General features: G+C 34.7%; 1 protein-coding gene across 26 annotated transcripts in view; it reads left to right on the forward strand.

The window, feature by feature from the left end:
* Positions 1-19,864, forward strand: part of LOC127837152 (putative helicase mov-10-B.1) — a 67,369-nt gene that overhangs the window by 14,800 nt on the left and 32,705 nt on the right. For 5 of the 26 annotated variants that reach the window (XR_008029146.1, XM_052364057.1, XM_052364042.1 and 2 more), the window contains exons 12-15: positions 255-362; positions 485-693; positions 1,390-1,678; positions 2,516-2,624. The exons of 7 other annotated variants lie outside the window; for them this stretch is intronic. Coding sequence is in view for 13 of the 19 variants with exons in the window: in XM_052364057.1 (XP_052220017.1) it covers positions 255-362; positions 485-693; positions 1,390-1,678; positions 2,516-2,624 (715 nt within the window). In the remaining 6 variants the exon portion in view is untranslated. Of the gene's footprint in view, positions 1-252; positions 363-484; positions 694-1,389; positions 1,679-2,515; positions 2,625-3,000; positions 3,196-3,522; positions 3,612-4,950; positions 5,032-11,023; positions 11,128-11,717; positions 13,635-19,864 lie in introns of those variants that run through there. 14 more of the 26 variants (XR_008029145.1, XM_052364037.1, XR_008029147.1 and 11 more) reach the window with 12 other exon arrangements.

Genomic DNA, 19,864 nt, shown 5'->3' on the forward strand with positions numbered 1-19,864 from the left:
AAGGCAAATTTCGTATAGTAGATTAATTTGTTCAATATGTTGAACCCGTTTTAGCTTCTGATAGTTACTGTTTTGTTGCTGTTTTGTTTAAAAAATATGTTTTGGTTCGTCAATTAGGTTTGACATAAATGAAATTCGCATTTCTCTTATGGCATGGTTGCGTTGTCGATTATCGCAATAATATGTTTATGAACCTCGAACTTTGCAAATAAGTGTTATATTTATGTGATTTGTTTTGTTTGTATTCCACAGACTACGGGTCAATACAACTACGATCAACTGAAAGAATGCTTTTTCTTTCCATCCGTAAACACACTCATGGAATACAGGATCATTGTTGTAACTTTGACGACAGCCGGAAGGTATAATGGTTTCAGTATATCTATATATTCTCAGAACAATAAATAAAAACAAACTATTCAAAGTATTGAACTTTTTTATGTTGAACACATGAATGAATATCAAACTTACCATGAAATTTCAGGATGGTTACAGGAAAATTTCCTACGAACCACTTCACGCATATCTTTATAGACGAAGGCGGCCACGCGGTGGAACCAGAATGCATCGTGCCTATAACTGGACTTATGGATCCAAGAGATAAATCTAGGCGTGCACAGTTGGTTATTGCCGGTGATCCCAAACAGCTTGGACCGATTGTCCGTTCTGCTATTGCTCGAAACTTTGGGTTACGTGAGTACATTTTATTTTTAATGTATAAATCGGGGACAGTATTCATAACGTAAATAATTTGAGTATATAATGCCGGCATTCGTTTAAGTCATTTACTTTATTTCCAACAAAGAAGAAATACATTTGTCGCTATATTCGTTATAGGATTTCTATATGTGTGCGAACCTTGTAGAACATTTTTTATTTAATATGGCCAAATAATTGGTAAAACATCCACTCCCTACCAAAGGTGAAGGAGAGTTTCTGCCAAATAATGTCAAATTATGTTAGGTGTTAATATTTTTCATAGTTGCACGATGTTCAAGTGAAGCACAAATTCACTGAATTGTCAACGTAAATGCAATTTTTGAATACTTTTTAAATGTATATTGAAATAGTAATAGATTGTATAATGGTAAACATTGTGTTTACATTGCCCAGGAGATGGTCCATGTTCGAGATTATAGATGTCTGTTTGTCTGAAATAGTAGAAGTTATGGCATGGATATTTTTTTCCAACAGTTAACAGATAGAAATGAAAACAGTTTTTTTTAACAGTTACGAGATAGAAAGGGATTTTGCTACGACATTTTCATACATTGTTTCCCCGTGACAGCTACATACAATATATATTTCTAGAACTCTTCGTCATATCCTGTGAATTGTTTTTATATACTTGAGCCAAACGTGTCATTGTATTAACTTATTTCCCCATAGCTGTTTCTCTAATGGAGAGAATGATGTCCGATATCGAGATGTACAAAACCCAGCCGTTTGACGAACGCTACATCACAAAACTTATCCGAAACTACCGGTCACATGACAGCATACTGGAAATCCCAAGGCGCATGTTTTACGACAATCAGCTAGAGGCATGTGGCGACTCCAAAGTCTTAAACTGCATGCTTGACTGGGATATGTTGCCAAACAAGAAGTTTCCTGTGATGTTTCACTCAGTGTTTGGAACAGAGGAACGTGAAGGTGACAGTCCATCGTGGTTTAACAGGTTAGTTTCATTTTTGGCATTGAGCTATTGTGATCACCCTTGGTCCGTCGTCGTGTATTTTGCGGTGTTCGTCGTCAACCTTTCGCTCGTTACTACTAAGGATGTCAATGATTTAATCCAATCTGGATGAAAAACTTTCAGAATGCTTATCTTGACAATATATAGGCGAAAAGCATTTGGGAAACTTGCGTCCAAAACTTAGGTCACACTGCCATTCATAAAAAATGAATCTTGGTAACGTGCGTAAAAATAAGTCGCTTGGTCAAATCTTAGAAAAACTTTGTAGCCACTCTGTAGGCCACCTTTTCGACACAATCTTAGTTGAACATTAATGTAAATCTTTACGATATCAAGGTCGATTTCGAGGTTGTGTTCTTTTGCAAACATGTCACTAGGCAAATCTTACAAAAGCCTTTTAACCACTATAGGGGCCACAATCACGAGTCAGTCTTAATTCAACTCGGTAAAAAAGTATAACTTCATTATCTTTACATCTTGGCAAAGTTTAAATCTGCTTCAGATGCGTCAAGAAAATATGTCATCCAGTTAATCCTAAAAACCTTCCTACCAAGCTAGGGGCATTTATGTATAACACTTGATGAAAGTTGGTCAGTGTGTTTATCTTTACAATATATAAATCTGGTTTTTAATTTAAAAACATAACTAGGTTACTAACTTAAATCGTATGCAAAATTGTTACCATTATACCTTCAATGATCTCTAACACCGGATGTTCTAAATGATATTATTTCATAACCTATTTCACTTATGATGCGATTTGATATAATGCATATATGTTTGCCTTTTTTCTTGATTATATTTTGCTCTTCTTTACAGAGATGAAATAGCGCAGATTGATATGTACCTGACCGCATTGCTGAAGAAGAAAAAAGAAACAAAATTACAACCCTCTGATATTGGAATCATCGCCCCATATAAGAAACAGGTGAGTTGATAAATACAATAGACATTTTTGTTTGATCCAGCACTTTTCGTTTTAAAAATAGACCTACATGTAATTTATCAGCATTAACTTGTACGAAAACAAATATAATTGCATACACTACTTAAAATAGAAATGCATATACACATTATATTTAAAATGATGAAACTCAGAAAAAGCTAAACATGTATGTATTGTATAACAATTACTTATATTGATACATTTCAATCATCACGTTTAATACAAAACTCTAAATATACGATATTTGTGCTGCTGTCGCTGTTTTAATATTGTGTCATCATAAATGTTTTGGCTAATATACTTAAAACGAAAATGATAGGTGTTATACATATGGTGACAATTCTTTCCATGGGCAAAGGTTTCCAAGATAAGGCAAATGCTGCTAGCTAAGAGACATATTGATAACCAAAATGAAATAACTGTGGGGTCGGTCGAGGAGTTCCAAGGTCAAGAGTTCAAGATCATAATCATATCCGCCGTGCGCAGTGACATGACCTCTGCCTACACGGACATAGACATGGTATTCAACCTAGGCTTTCTGCGTAACCCAAAGGTATGTTTGTTATAAGACACCAACACTCTGAATTTCATTATAACTTCATTACAAACTCGTACCATGGATATATATAACAATCGCGTGATGATTACTCGTGAAACAAGTGAACAAATATATTTGAGCAAAGTACATTTAAACAAATGATGCGATTGTGTTGTTTTCTTCAATATTTATTTTCCCAGTGTAGCCGAGGTTCATCAATAGTTTCGTTTGACCTTTGCGTTTTTATTGTACTAAAAGTAAGAATAGATTTGGCAATTAGATAGAAATCCAAAGACGACGAAGAAAGGATGATGAACTGCATTCTTGTTATTTTTGTTTTAGCGGTTCAACGTAGCCATGACACGTGCTCGAGCTCTATTGATTGTGATTGGAAACCCCATAACGCTTGAACAGGATTCTTGCTGGAAGACGTGAGTGTGTCCCGTGGGGAGGGGGTCTCCTGTTTTCAGTTTCCTTATTCCTGTATGGTCATAAATATGACCCCAATTCGACGAAGTGGGATTATGTTGTTTTTCACAAGTCCGTTGGGGGTCTTCTCACCTGTTGGTTTATCTTGAAATTCGTAGTTCCTGTATGGTTATAAATCTACCTCCCACCCGATTCGACGACGCTGGATAATAATGCTGTTCACCTGTTCGTTTGTCGGTTGGATTGTAGACCGTTTTCGTTTCGCGCGATATCTTCACTGCACTTTAACCAACGATATTTCAAAGTGGTAAAATTTGAACTTAAAAGGAGAGGAAGTCGCCTATGGATTTTGTGGTCACCCCATTTTTACTCCACTTTAAATGAAATTATATCGTTACGAAATAAAAATCCTTTATGCAGCCTTTCAATAACGATTTAAAACCATCAATTTGACACCATATTGCTAATTATTAGATGAATCATAGTGCGTTCTTCAGTATATGTATTCTTGCATTAAATCATCTTCCAACGTGTTACCAAATGCATGTTCCATACATTTAATATTTGATTCAATTGCAGACTGATTTATAACTGTTAGTGATTTAAATCATTTCGATGTGCATGTAATCATTTAAGTGCAAACATGATATACAAGTATCTCTTGTTCAAAACGTTCATGTCCTGCATTGTATAACATAAATACTTTCCTCTAAAGTATGATTTGTGGATCAATGATCATTCATCTACATATCAACTTGATTCCAAAACAGTCATTCTAAAAAGATGTTAACCACACAGGACGTACAGCATTTCGATAATCACGTTTAGGAATATTTGCATTCATGTGTTTTTGACGATGCTTCGTTCAGCAGCTCGTCTAAGTTATCACACCATGAAACAATTCTTCACAATGGCGAGCTATGTAAAAGACCGAGCCAGTCCGATTGAGATAACTCGATTTTTCTAATCAGCATATCTCGCTGATGAGAATTGATAACATTCTTCAGCAGTGTTGTTGTTCGTGCCTCAACATACAACAATGGCCGCGCCCATTAGAGAATGGTCACACTCGTGTCAAAACTTTTTTACAGCATACATCGGCTTGTTTGGCTATTTAGAAACTGTCATTCAGGATATATGAGTTATTTTTTTAACAAAATCTCCGCTAATGTTAACAATGGATTGAATTCAAAGAATATATTCGATGTGAATGCAGGACCTTCTAGATCTTAACAGCTTGACACGGCAAAACTGGAATTTTTAGTTATCAATTTAAGTCACATTTTGCTTTGTAAATTGTATTCGAGCATTTTGCAACTTATTTAATGACTATGATACCAGATATCAACAGATCACATGGGATATGCAGATCACCAAGCTGTCCTGAAAACATTGATTACAAAGTCTTTACTCAAATTACTGGTTTGTATTATTTCTTCTTTCTATTTTAGTATTTGATATCATTTTCAAGTCAAACGAACTGTGTCACAGTAAAAGATACATTAAGGCGACTGTGGCCAGTTTGGATCCAGATCAGCGTGCAGTCGCTCTGTTTGCTTAAAAGCGGTTTTCTGACAATAACAAATCGTTTAATTGGGTACTGATTAGACTGCCCTTTCCCTGTGACCTGGCTCAAATAATAGTATTGTCATTAATCAAATGATTTTATTTCGAACATTAATCAAGTGTTTTTTTCTGCTCCCGCGGGATCAATGACTACAGCACTTTCGTGTTGATAATTGAATACTGCTTAAGGCGATGCTAGGGGGCGTGAGAGATGTTGCATTATCTCTCATTAACTGACTCAATAAAACCGAGTTTGGTTTGGTCGCTCTGACGAGGGATCGAAAATTTTCAGAATCTTCCTTAAAGCCTATTGGTAGAGTGTCGTCTTTGATTGCAGAAGGTTGTGCTGCGGGTTTGATCCCCAGAAGCGACATTGAAAACTAGCCAACTTTGTTATCTAAAAGGCTGCTAAACCTGATATACTAACGAAAATGTGAATTTTCTCTCACATGATGGTCATCAGTCATATTATACAAAAACTCACTGCAGTAGTAAACAATTGGTCAATTATTAATGAACGCATCTTTCATTTGTCTTTGACACTTTGAGTTTGACATGGCCTAGATTGAAACATGTGACTTGACTTTACCGGCACTCTTGGGACAGAGCTAAAGTGTAAATGTACCATTGAAGATCACCTAAATCCAGAATTGCTATTATAGAAGTGTGGAAAGTTTTAAGGTTGTGACAAGTAAGCAAAAATGGGTCATTACCGAGAGGACACAACTGATCTATGACTGTTTTAAAACAAGAAAAATCAGTGCCCGATTTAGATTTCATTTCATATTTTGAAAAAAAAAAAAATTCAGAAGACTGGTAACAATTAAGCGTTAATGTTACCAATGTGTCAGAAAAGGGCCTTGATTTTGAAATCTAGAACATGCATGGTCAGATGATGTCATTAAAGGTTATACATTTTTTCAAACACATACAAATGTAAACATGTATCTGTAACTAATGTAGATGTTAATAAATAGTAGAATAGTAGAATTGCACTAAGTCAGAAGGCATTTGACTTGTCTGCTGGTGCGTTTGCACACCATGTGGCTCTGTTGCAATGGTGTGATTGACTACTTGGATGAGAAGTTACATTATATACAGTATATCAAACTGTATTATTTCAAATATGTTTGCATCTAGTATACTTATATTGATAATATTTACAAAATTAATGTATATGAATGATAAACTTGACTGAAATCATTTAAATGATACTGAAATCATGACAGTACTTTATACTGATAATTATTTAATTATGTTGCTTGATACAATCATGTACATCTATATCAAATGAGATCATACGGTAACTTCACTGATGAATTTCAGTGATTTAATTAAATCCAAAATGTAAGTCACTCCCATCTCTCTCCCGCAGTGCGCATTCCTAAAGGTCCTGCTGTGTACCAATCCAGATCCAGATCCAAAAATATTATACATATATATGTATCATGTTTTTAAGAGGGGATGATTTTCCCTCTGTTGTATCATTGTATTGCTTTACTTGTTTAATCAGCGTGTTTCAAGATATATAAACATAGCTCCAGCGTCAGAGCTTCAGGCAATGAATATTTCACCCCCTGATCTTTTTTCTAATGGATATTTTAGCTAGTTCCTACATTCAATACAGTCAAATATATGTTAAGTAGTAGCTGTACACATTGGTAGATTAAATTTGTACATTAAATATTATTTTTTAGTGTTAAAAAGATATAGTACAAGTGTTCATGCTAGATGAATTAAGAGCCTTAGTCAAGCGGTATTTAAACATTTTTAAATGGTAAAATTTTCTGAAATGTACACATTTTCTCTTGAGCGCTGGCCAGATATAAAATGTTTACCATTTAACCACTTTTATATGAAGCCTTGACCAGATCTCAAATGTTTTCCCTTTTATCTGGCACCCTGGTCATCTCCTGTTGATCACCTTACAAACAACTATCAAAATGGCAAATTATTTGCAGAGCAGTTCATTTTATTCAATGGTAGAATGACATACTTCGGAAAAAATTGACATCCTTTTCACATGAAAATTTAACTTTCACAGTCATGGAAAAAGAGCCTGCACCGAACACAGATCAAAAATACTTTTCATTTGTGGATCAACCCATATCTATGTACATAAATATCTCAAGTCTTCATGAAATCAGGACACAAAATTATATTTTCTGTACTTAATTGATCTGGCTATAGTTATCAGATTATTATAAGCTCAATCAGTATATTTATATCATTATTTATGCTTTGTGTATTGTAAACATATGCACAATCATGCAGTTACATGATAGCAATAAATGATAACACAGCCATCCATACTATAAAGGTCATTGGCAAAGCCGTTGGTACAAAATGTGAACACATATAGCATAATCGCCCTCTCGTGCCAGCAAAAACAACAAATTGATAGGTTGTCATTGTTGACGGTTCTACTTTCACTAAACATTTTGTGATATCAAACTATCAACAATTATGTGGCTTAGAACAATATCGCTATTGCTTATTTAACATATTTTCTGTACATTTCTTCAATAAACTTACATCAATACACGATTTTCGTCATTAATTCAAACATTCTTGACAGGCTACCCCTTTGTTTACAAATTTCGCTTATGTACATTTTGACGTGCATAGGTAGGACCGCATTACCGCTTACGAAATGTGTATGGCGTACCATTTTGGTCGAAAGTAAACAAGACCTACTTGGTTACAAGAGAAATGTACTTTGACGTACAATATGTATGTCAAAGTGCAAAAATTGTACTCGACGTACAAAATAAAATACACTTCGAAGTGTAAATTTGTACGTCGAAGTACAATTTGTACTTCGAAGTACATGTTTTTACTTCGATGTACAAATTTTCTTAACAGCCGATCAAAACACTTGTCTCATGAACCGCTTTTCCTTCAGATTTATTCATAATAAATGTTTAAAATCTATTTTTATATCAAAATTGAAAAAAATATTACAAAGAAGTTTCGAGTATTTAATGCATTGAAATAGATTATATACCCATTTGAACTAGATTCAAGGTTTCCTTTAAAAAAAAAATTATCAAGCATATTGTGAGTATTTATTGACCATGCGGGGCGGAATATCACGGTCCAGCGCATTACTTTGCAGGAAATTTCCAACGGTAACCAAACAGTTACCAAACGATTACGGGATTAAAAATGTATAATTACCTCCCAAGTTTGGTTGTATTTTTGTGTTACTAATAACCATTATTTGCATAAGTCAGAGGTTAATTCCACCACGCCAAGTCAATAAATACTCACACTATCTATGAGTTAGCGGTCGATAGTCGCATAATTTGGTATAAATAATTATAATAATGTTTAATAAATACGCTCAATATCTATTAGTTAGCGGTTGATAGTCGCATAATTTTGGTTTAAATAATACTAATAATACTGGTCAATGTCAAATATCTCTAAAAGCAACAGGTGTAAGACGTCTTCTGATTGGCTAACTCTCAAGTGTCAGTAAAGACTAAACTTCGAATTACAATTTTGTACGTCAACGTGCAAAAAATGTACTTCGACGTACCTATTGTACGTCAAAGTACATTTCTCTTTTTCACCTACTAGGTCTTGTTGACGTTCATCCCAAATGGTACGCCATAAATTGTATTCATACTATTGCCTTCGAGGTACATATCCGATGTTTGACGGAAAGAGCCAAGAAGCTGCGATTGTGGGTCAAGTTCCCCAGGGGTACTACGTCCCCGTACCCCCATTTTTTTTCCGTACCAAAAATTGTTCGTACCCAATTCTTTTCGTTCCCAATTTTTTTTTCGTTCCCAAATTTCTTTCGTACCCAAATTTTTTTCGTACCCAAATTTTGTTTCGTACCCAATTTTATTCGTACTCTAATTTTTTTCATAACAATAATTTTTTCGTTCCCAAAATGTTCGTACCAAATTTTTTTTCGAACCCACATACACAATTGTGAGAGGGTTCGCCAAAACTTGAAAAATCTGTCAGTCATTTGGACTGACAGACTTGAAAATTTGGTCAGTCCGAATCAGTTTCTGTCAGTCCCACTGTCCGACTAAACTATAACAGAAAACACAACAAAAAAAAGTACATTTTAGGTGTTAATTGGTTTTGATCAAATTTAAATACAATAAAAACATGTCCAAAGTCGATATAATGAATCAATTATTATATTAATAATAAACCACATATAAACCAAAGGCACGTCCAACTGTTTTTAGCCTTCACAGCTCTACAAATCCGTGTTCTTGAAAAATTAGGGTGACATCCAATCAAGTTTGACTTAATTGCACACACCCATTCACACTACTTTGGATGACTTCAATTTCTGTTTATTAACCAATTTCCCAAGTTCTAAAACAACACCTATTGTTAAAATATTTTCTCTTAACTGAGGTGATTGATTTCCAGGTTCAATTAAATTAATGTCTTTCACACCTATTACTTGATAGAAAGGCTCATGATAATTACCACCATCCATTCTTGTTGTCTGAAATAACACAAAACATAATGATACAATCTATCAACAGCAAATTAACACATGTCCGTATTTTAAATTATCCGAAATATAGTACATTGGGTGGAAAAACTACGTTTGATTTCAGAAATTGTTGGTATGTCAATTAAAATATATCCTTCCCAGAACAATATAATAATGAAACTATTTAACAGAAATGCTAACAAATGCCTGTTGAAACAAGTTTTCATGCGGTTTTTGTTGTGGAGAAATTAAATGGAACAAACAAAATGGCGAACGCACCCGGTTGCTTTTTAAACAAAGACCGTTGATTTTGAACTCGCATGTGATAGTCAATTATAATCCAATTTTAAACATCAAAACATCAAAATGGAGGTAACAAAAAAAGGATTGAGACAGAAGTTGAACAAAACGCATTTACCTTCTTTTAATCCAATAGCACATTATACACTTTGAGTGATCTTTTTGAAACCAGTTTTCATCCGTGTCGGTCCTGAGAAAAATTTGCCCGTCAGGACCGGCGAACCGACGGTTTTGGCGAACCCTGTTGTGATGATGTAGATCAACATAAATTGATGTTTTTATATCCATCCTCTTCAAAAGCATCGTCACATCAGTACTGTCAGTACTTTGATCTATACACTATATCTTTTGAAATGAATGAATTATATTTTCTTTTATGGGCACTTCTTTAGTTTCAAGGAAAAGGCTGAAACTTACATGGGATTATATACAATAAATTGGACTTTTTATACGTTTCCAAGTAATGTTTTTAATTTCAGGAATGTATATATTGCAATCAACTGTAAGTGGCAAATTATAATTTGATTATTTTTGGATAGATGATTCATCACGACGGCTTTTATTTAGGTCAGATACACCCTATTAAAGCTACTTACAACTTTGTTCAAGCTAGTTTTAGGGCATGATTACTGTAAAACATTGATTGAGGCGATGCAAAGAAACAAGTTGGTCAAAACTATTACATCGAAAAATTGACCACAATGTTATGGTTTAATACGTCATCCTTCAAATAAGTAGCTACCATGATACGATATCAGTATGTCATAATCATGAAGCATTATGACAGACTATCTGATAATCGAGTGGATCAACTAAGCTTATTGCATAGGCAAATGGTTACTTACCTTTATGAGGAAACAAGAGAGTTTAACAGAAGATGTCTCACTATACTGATACCATTTTTTCTATTCTATATATAATTTTTACTAAACAAAATACTAAATGAGCCCTATAAATCTGAGCCATGATTGCTGTACATATAGTCGAATGTCTTAAAAGCACCGTAATGCACTTCCGTTTTTAAAAGCCATTCATCCTCTTTGCATCTTAAACATCTTGTGATATTACTTTTAGATTCATTGACTACTGCGACCAGAACAACGCGTTTAGGGGGCAAAAAGGGCAAAAAAAATCAGGACCACCTGATAACGGAATGGATGGAGGCCGAGGCAAAAATGGTAAGTTGTCTACTTCCGACCTGTAAGATGCATCTTATTATGTATTTTCTTTAAGTAGTTCAGAAAGCTTGATTGTATTGGTTAGGGCAGGTCACGTGATGGCCGTGGTCTTCCCAAACTTAAGAAAAAAATATGTTAAACCTATTTATATTAGCTCCATTGCATCGAAAGCCTCAGGCTTATTAAAACACTCTCGAGTCCGTGTTCCGGATCTAGAACCAGTTTTTCGTGTCTTTTGGGAAACGCTCCCACAATAGGAATCAAACCCGTGACCGCCTGGTCGCTAGGCGTACACCATATCAATTACACCACTTATTTAGTACAATTAGTTCATATGCAGTCATAAAAGTAATTATTTCAAAATAAGCGTCAAAATAGCGTTACAGAAACATAATTATCAATTAAAACGGTAAAGTTAAGTCGAGTCCCGTTATTACGGTGCTGGATTCTAGTGAAAGCTAATGACACCGATTATTATACATATTTTTTATGAGACGTGTATACGTGAATCGATTTATTATTAATATTGTATAACATGATTGATTTGGCGTTTGCACGGTGGTTACATAATTAATACTTATTGTTTTAAGGAGATACATCACGTAAGGTTTCAATTCCAAGTTTGGGACGGCCACAAACCGAGCAGAAGAAGATAGAGCAAAAGAAGATGTCTGGGAAAGTTCACACCAGGCGCAAATTCTAAAGCAAGTAGAATGACCGTTGAAGGGATTTACAAAGTTAAACAACTGATTTGATTGTGTGTGCATTATACATATGTCATATGTAAATTAATATGAATTCATTGGTATAGATTAAATGGATGTCGGATTGGTGCAAATGAATATTTAAGGTCTTTCTTAAATGTAGCAGGATGTGGATCCTATTTTGATATTCTTTTCATGTTTTGGTTTATATTGGCGAGATTCCTGTTTTTGCTTTTCATATATATATAAAAAGTATGATGTGAGTTTTGGATAAAGATCAAGTTTATCATGCGAGGCTTAGAACCGAGGTAAAGTGATTCTAGCCGAGAATTATATAGTTGATTTTTATACAAAGCTCACATAATACACTATGTATCCTATTATTTCCTCCCTATATTTCATTTAAAATGATTAAATATCGCATTATGTTGACGATTTTGTTTTTCCGTAGTTGACAAAACAGATTCTCCAATTTTTGGGAAAACCCAAATCTGATCTAGAAATAGCGATAGTATATAGCTCAATTTTATACTATCATTGTTATACTATTGATTTTCATCTGGTAATATGAGGAATAAACCCATCGTCTACCAGGCTCCAACGAAACAATACGCCGAGTCTATTATTCAATAATTTGGTTAAATAAACCACTGTTAAGTTAAAATTAAAGTTTTTAGGAAAAATTGTTTGCTAGTCTTGATATCATTTTGAAAAGCAACATATGTTGATTGAACTCATGCAAATTGTTTATGCTGATTTGGTAATTAATACATTTACCAAGGAATACCAAAAGTATGTGGATTGGGAAGGCATCGTTATCCTGAACAGTACTAATGGTTTAATGTGTGAAGGAACACAGTGTGAGATAAATATAGCATTTGTTATGGACTAAATAATACATGAACACGCACTAAATAATAAATGAACACGTTCTAACGAACATCAACACGCACTAAATAATACATGAACACGCACTAAAAAGCGAGAGAAGCAATGCATCGTGATATGTGGCGTGACCTGAGGGTATCGAGTTGGGTTCTTATATATAATTACCAAATCAAATGTTAAATTAAATAAATGGATAAAAAATAATACAGGGGAAGTGAATCAATATATTATTACAATTAAGCCTTACACATCCTGAACTTGGTTCACACTTCTTCGATTATCAATCACTAACTTACCAAATATTCGTTGCATCCCTTGTTTGAACAACACATAAAATTCAAACATATTTATACGTACAATTCCCTTTTTAACCTGTTAAGATGTATGGTATATTAAGTTTCTGACGGCAATATATCATGTTAAACACTGGGATCTTTGTCTGTAAACTTAAGTTTATAATAAAGACTTGTTATAAATTCATATTTATGTATAATGTATTCAATGTAACGGAAAACGTATTTATACTCTGTTTTGCTCTGTCAAGATTGTTTTGTTAACTTGAGTATGTGTTCACAATTTGATTATATAAGCTCGCTAGCGATGTATCCGGGAAATACTTTTAGTTAAGCTCTGGTTCGTCTGTCTGTCTGTCAGATTATAGTTCAGTCTGTTCGTCCGAATCTGGATCCTGCGATAACTCAAAACGTACTTAAGTTGTGTTCATAATCCTTGGTATGTTGAAAAAGGGCCATATAGGAAATAATTTAGAGTATGTTTAGTATACTAATGCACAATTTTGCAACCAGTGTCACACTTCGAGTTCGAAATGGTTTTTGAAATACACGTAGTTAATAAATGCACAAAACTGTTTGTAATGTATGTATAAAGTTAGAAACAATAAACTTTTGCACATTACTGTTTTCGTTTTTTTAATGATACAAATTGCATTCAACAAGCTCTAAGCGTATATTAAAGGGGTCTTTTCACAGATTTCGGCATGTATTAAAGTTTGTCATTAAAAGCTTTATGTTGACACATGTAAACATCGGATCTGAAAAGCACCGGTAAAACACAAGAATACAATTTAAAAAAAAAGGAACCGCCAATTGGGCTCGAAACAAGACCCCTGGAGTAAACGTCTATCGCTTAGACCACTCGGCCATTCGTGCTCATAAAATGAGATATGTATTTTATACTTTATATAACCAATCCTCGTAGTATCACAAAATACAACGACAAAAACAAAAGTCTCCAAATTATTAAATCGTTTTGCGTTGAGACGCTTTATGATTTTCAGTATTACTGTTTCCTCACAAGTATCATACTTGCAACGAAAATGCACGGAATACCGTAAGGGCCATCTTGATTACACATTAAAATCAAGAGGGCGACAATGCGATAGTGCGATGGCAAAAATGCGATAGTACGATGGCGACAATGCGATAGTGCGATGGCGACAATTCGATAGAACGGTGGCGACAATGCGACAACGCGATAGTACGATGGTGATAATGCGATATTACGATGGCGACAATGCGACAACGCGATAGTAACACTATCGTACTATCGCATTGTCGCCATCGTACTATCGCATTATCGCCATCGTCTTATCGCACTATCGCATTGTCGCCCTTTGGATTTTAATGTTTAACGTGAAAAGGCTTCTTTAACTATGCATTTAAATACAACTCATGAATGGAACATTGTGTCTTGGTATTCGATAAATATGATACCAGATATGGCGCTTTAAATAACTGACAAATCTATTTCGATCGAATTGTGTTGACTTCTTAGAGCAATGATACTACCATTATGAATAATTTGGCCATCTTAAAGCGGGCCAGTTGACTATTATTCTCTTCAATTAACGGTGTCTCTAACGGTTGTAATGTAATTAATTCAAGAGTCGGAGTGGTTTTATCGGTAAAAAGACAAAGCCAGATGGAATGTCGATGACGCAGTTGGTGCAGTATATTGAACTTCTAAAATAGCTGTCAGTGGGAAACCGTGTTTTGTGCAATTGCGTTAAGGGACGGGCCAGATTAGCTACATGCTATCTGGGAAAGCACTTTTGTTTCGGTTTAAAAGCTATTCTATTTAAACGAGAGATTCAAATACACGTGGATAATGTGGTATCTGACAAGTACCACACCAAGGACACAATCCGATGAAGAAGCGCTCTACTTCATCAAGCCGAGGCTAAACAACTCGCTCCCGGTGCTCACTGGGGAGCCCCTTCGACCATGAGCCTGAATACGGTGATGTTGGCATTTCAACGTTACAAGATTGTACAAGATAAGTATTGATGCAAAGCATCAAAGGGCGTCAGGGAATTTCAGTGTAAAAGACACTTAATGAAGTTACATGGAACGATTTTTTTCTACTGTAAATATTAATATATTGGCCGATTATTTAAAAAAATATAGAAAAAGATACTGGTATAACCATTATTTATGATTGTGTGTTATAACTCCCAAATAACCATTATCTATGATGTTGTGTTATAACCCCCAAATAACCATTATCTATTATTTTGTGTTGTAACCCCCAAATATATCATAGTTAATTTTATTTACATTGGTTTCCTTTTATTACTGGCATCCATGTGCAGTTTTCATTAATGGAACCGAACTGTGTAGGCTTTAAAAAATCTGCTTCATAGTGTAAGCGTAATTTCATATTTTTTCTCAACTTCAAGGGGTGATCATTCTGAACTTATTCTTACGTTGCTCATTTACGATATGGGTTGAGTACTCATTGATATGAAAACACTGTAAAAGTTTTAATGTGTTTACGAACCACGCCCCCCCCCACACATATATTTCATGGGCATAATAAAACAAAAATGGTTACAATAAAACAGCATATTTATTTAAACTAAAATGTCTACATCAAAACAAAAAAGTTAACATAGAACACAAATACAATAATTTGATTCTACTGGGGCTCGAACCTTGGGCCTCTCACATGTGAAGCGAGCGTGTAACCACTACACTACGGAACCGCTTCTAACTAAGATATTAATAGCTATTATTAGTCGGTTTAAATGTAAACCCGGAAGTTTTAACGCTGGATAGTGAGCGGGGTTTAAGGGTCCATACAAAAGGGTCAAAACCACTGGCAAGATACGGGGCAGGCCTGCCGCCTTCTATATGTGGTTCTTAAAAAAAAATGTAGGAGGCTTGATAGTAATGAGACTGGGGTTGCTGTGATGGTGCTCCTCATTGATAAGCGGCTACTTCCTTTATCAAGACTCATTATTACAATTAATAATACGTGTCGCGCTTCAAGCTCTATAGCGCCTCTATTAGCAACAAAGTGGTTGCTAGGATAGTGGAACAAGAAGTTTTGATTTTATACAAAATCAGAAAATTTCACCGGTTCGCGAATTTGCCCATTCCCTGTGATATTTTATTATTGTCCAGTCTCTGTGATCAGTACTAATTAAAAGAATTAGCTTTGCTTATTGGCAATAAATGTTGTAGTAAATATAATAGGCACAAATGCATAATGATTTACACTAATTTACACACACTCAAATCATCAATATGCAAGATATTCTGACAACAAAAATTTATACATTGATCCGTAAATAATTTCTCCTCCCATAAGCGAAAAAAACGTATTACATACTAGTCGCCGCACTTCAATGCGACGCCAATCATTGTCTTAGTAGATCAGTATGATTCTTTCTGAATAATTAGTGTGTTAATAGGGATTATTTTTATATTTAACATTTCACTAAATACATAGTATTTGATTAGCTTAGATGGATTATTAGAATCCATAGAAAGTTTGAAAAGTGCAAGAAGCATGTGGTGATTTTAAAGTCGACCTGCGAGACATTAAGTGGGCAAACAATTTAAGGTTATCGTGTCTGGATATTTGGCAAAAAGGTTTTTTGCAATTAGATTGTTTAAGCATGATAATAAATAAGGAGTTGAACTGTTGCAAAACTGATATAGATATGTGTAATACTAACTAAAAAGGTACAAAAGAATTGGTTGAAGTAATGTGAATAGAACATTTGGATGCAACAAAATTAATACGTTTGAAAATGAAAAAATCACTAAAACTATAAGTTTTCTTACGTAATTTAAAGAATATTAAACATCCCGTACAGTCTCTCTTCAATCCGTACAACATTGCAACCTTATATTATTTATGTACCTGCTATTTTAATGTAAGTTTGATATCTTAAAAGATATTTTTGATGTTTACTATACTTTAATTACTTAAGAAAACTTATAGTTGTAGTGATTTCTTTCATTTGCAAACGTATAAATTTTATTTGCATCAAAATGTTCTAATTCACATTACTTCAACAATACTATTTTCCTTTTTCTTAGTATACACATATCTATATCAGTCTTGCTACATATCAACTATTTATTTATTTAGCATATTTAAGAAATCTAATGGCAATACAATGTGTTACCAAATATCAAGACACCGGAGTAAACCTTAATTGTTTGCCATTTAATTTCGCGCAGGTCGTCTTTTCAACCACCGCATGCTTCTTGCACTCTTCAACACTTTTTATGGATTCTAATAATCCATCGAAGCTTATAGGAATACCATTAATTTATTTAGTGACATGTTAAATACAAAACTTAATCCCTATTAACCAAACTAATTATTCCCAAACAATCATACTGCTCTACTAAGACATAGAGAACAATAGGGTTAGTGTTGATTATAGATCAGGTTTATCATGCGAGGCTTAAAAACAAAAAAAGCACGAGCCTTGGCGAGTGCTTTTTCGTCTTCGTGCCGAGCACGATAAACCTGATCTATAAGCAACACTAACCTTTTATTCTATTATCCCACGTTTTATTTAGTAAACTTTTTTTAACCAAAAATAGTTTTCATGAGTGTTTGTTGCATTGATAATGCCTGCAGTGTTACCATGGTCCATGTATTATTCCGCGTTCAAAAATAAGCGCTGATCAAATAATCATTTTAAAAATCAGTATATCGTTCTGTGAAAAAGAGTCGTGCGTAAAAAATTTCAATGTTATTCATATTAATTGCACGTTTATAACATAAATATAACATTTAGTTGTTATAAACAAGGAACTACATTTGCTCAAAACGCAGCCTAACACCACACACAATTCACTTTCGATATCAAACTATCAACTCGATCACAAGGTGATAATATTTGTTTCTTTGTTATAATATGTGGTTATTTCGTGACGAAATAACAATGATAACTTGGATTTAAGCTAATTATATACGTTACAATTTTGAATATAGAAAGTGGCACCAAAGAATTGTGAGGCAAAGTTGTGTCGAACGAGAGAAGACATTTGCTGGTGAAGTTACTGGGGTGCGTGAACATCATATGAACTTGTTCAACGGTAGACAGTGGTTGTCTAGGCTAAGAATGTTGGAACACTTTGCTGCTGTTCAACGGATATAGTCGAATGACTGGTTATGAATGGACATTTTTGTGCCCTCTTATGGCCATGATTTCAGTTGGTGGAATGTTTGTTTTTCAAAGTTTTTGACCAAAAATTTGCGAAATGAGTGGTTCGTTATTCTCTTGTGCTCGGAAAAGCCGGCGTCTTTTACCATGACATCAGCATCTGACCTACCTTGTTGACATCCAATTGTTGAAGCAAGAACCACTGTGATGCAGGTCAATTGTGCGTATTGCCAGGTAGAAAGGGTGCTGATCTGAAGAAAAAACAGATGGACGCATATCCGATTGCAGCCTGTAAATTAACACAGGATGGTTTGGTCCAGACGTGCCAAACATCTTGGGAGACACTTTTCTTATGTCAGCGATGTTCTCTCATGTGCGTGTTTTCGTTTAGCGCACGTTTAACTCGAGATATTCCACACCATTCGCGTCCACACAAAGGCGAACGTCTCCCCACCTAACAAGATACAAGATACAAGAATCTTCATTTTTACGTCGGATATGAACAACAATAAAAGACAGCATTTAAGTTGAAGCGGATGTACTTTGTGAAAGCGGGGTGCAAAATAATGAGCAAAATTGTATTGCTCCGTGGCTACTCGCAAGATGAAATGAAGGCAGTTGTTCAACCAAATTGTATTAAGAAAGGCCTTCGGAGACTCGATGACAAGGATCCCTTCTCCCAGAGCAGATCAATGTCGGTATCACTCAGCGATGGGCCTCCCTAGAACGGTTTCCCTGACCCTTATTTGGTGATGTACATTTATTATACTGTTTCATTCAACGTTTAGACTATATTTTTAATTTAATATTAGTATTCTGTCTGTCATAGGCCTAGATTTTACTGTTTAATGTGATTATTCGACTTTTATTTATAATTGTAAAGTTATGTCGCCAGCGTATAGTTTCGTACAGACTAAACTTGTTTTTTTTTCCCCAATTTTGTCATAAATGGATGCGTTTTTTTGTTCAATACGCTATTTTGACAATTTATTTTAGTTATAGCCGTGCATCTTAATTTTTACCTGTTTCTTAGATTTTTTCTTTGCATGGTGACGTCCCTTGTGAGTGATAATTGGGCTCCAGTCCCTGTCATGACTGAACATCCATAGCGATGTCGTTTCAGGTACCTGTCCACACAAGCGATGATGCCACGGAGGGAGCTTGGTTTGAAATCAGTACCATTTGATTTTTTTTAAGGGACAACAGGAAAGTGGTCAAATACTCTTCAAGCAGAGTTGGTTCTATGTAATGGATTTCTTTCTTTCAGCTTTGACATAATAGATTTTTTAATGTGTTTATGGCAGACAAGGTTTTCGCTTCGCACAGTTTTATTTAATTTGGATAATGAAATCACCGACATCAGTGAGGTAACATCTAAGAACTTTGTATTGTCAGGCATGTCTGGAATATGATTTAAAATTGGGAAAATGACATTGCTACTGGAATGGTGCATCCGAACCAAAGTTAGTACTGGGGCTGGTTTCTTTCTCAGTTGCCAAGTCCATCTCATTTGTTAACATATTAGATGGATACATCCATATTGTCCTGTTGCTTGTTGCATCATTTCATCATTTTGAATCATCCCAAATTAATTTGAAATTGTTTTTGTTAAAGTCGTCAGACATTTTAAGGTGTTACAATTTCGCAAACGATTGTTGTATACGGTCAAAGGGGAGCATCTCGAACTGACTCCGTCAAGAGGAGCAAAACAACA

Source organism: Dreissena polymorpha, chromosome 7, assembly GCF_020536995.1.
Source record: "Dreissena polymorpha isolate Duluth1 chromosome 7, UMN_Dpol_1.0, whole genome shotgun sequence".
Lineage (NCBI taxonomy): Eukaryota > Metazoa > Mollusca > Bivalvia > Myida > Dreissenidae > Dreissena > Dreissena polymorpha.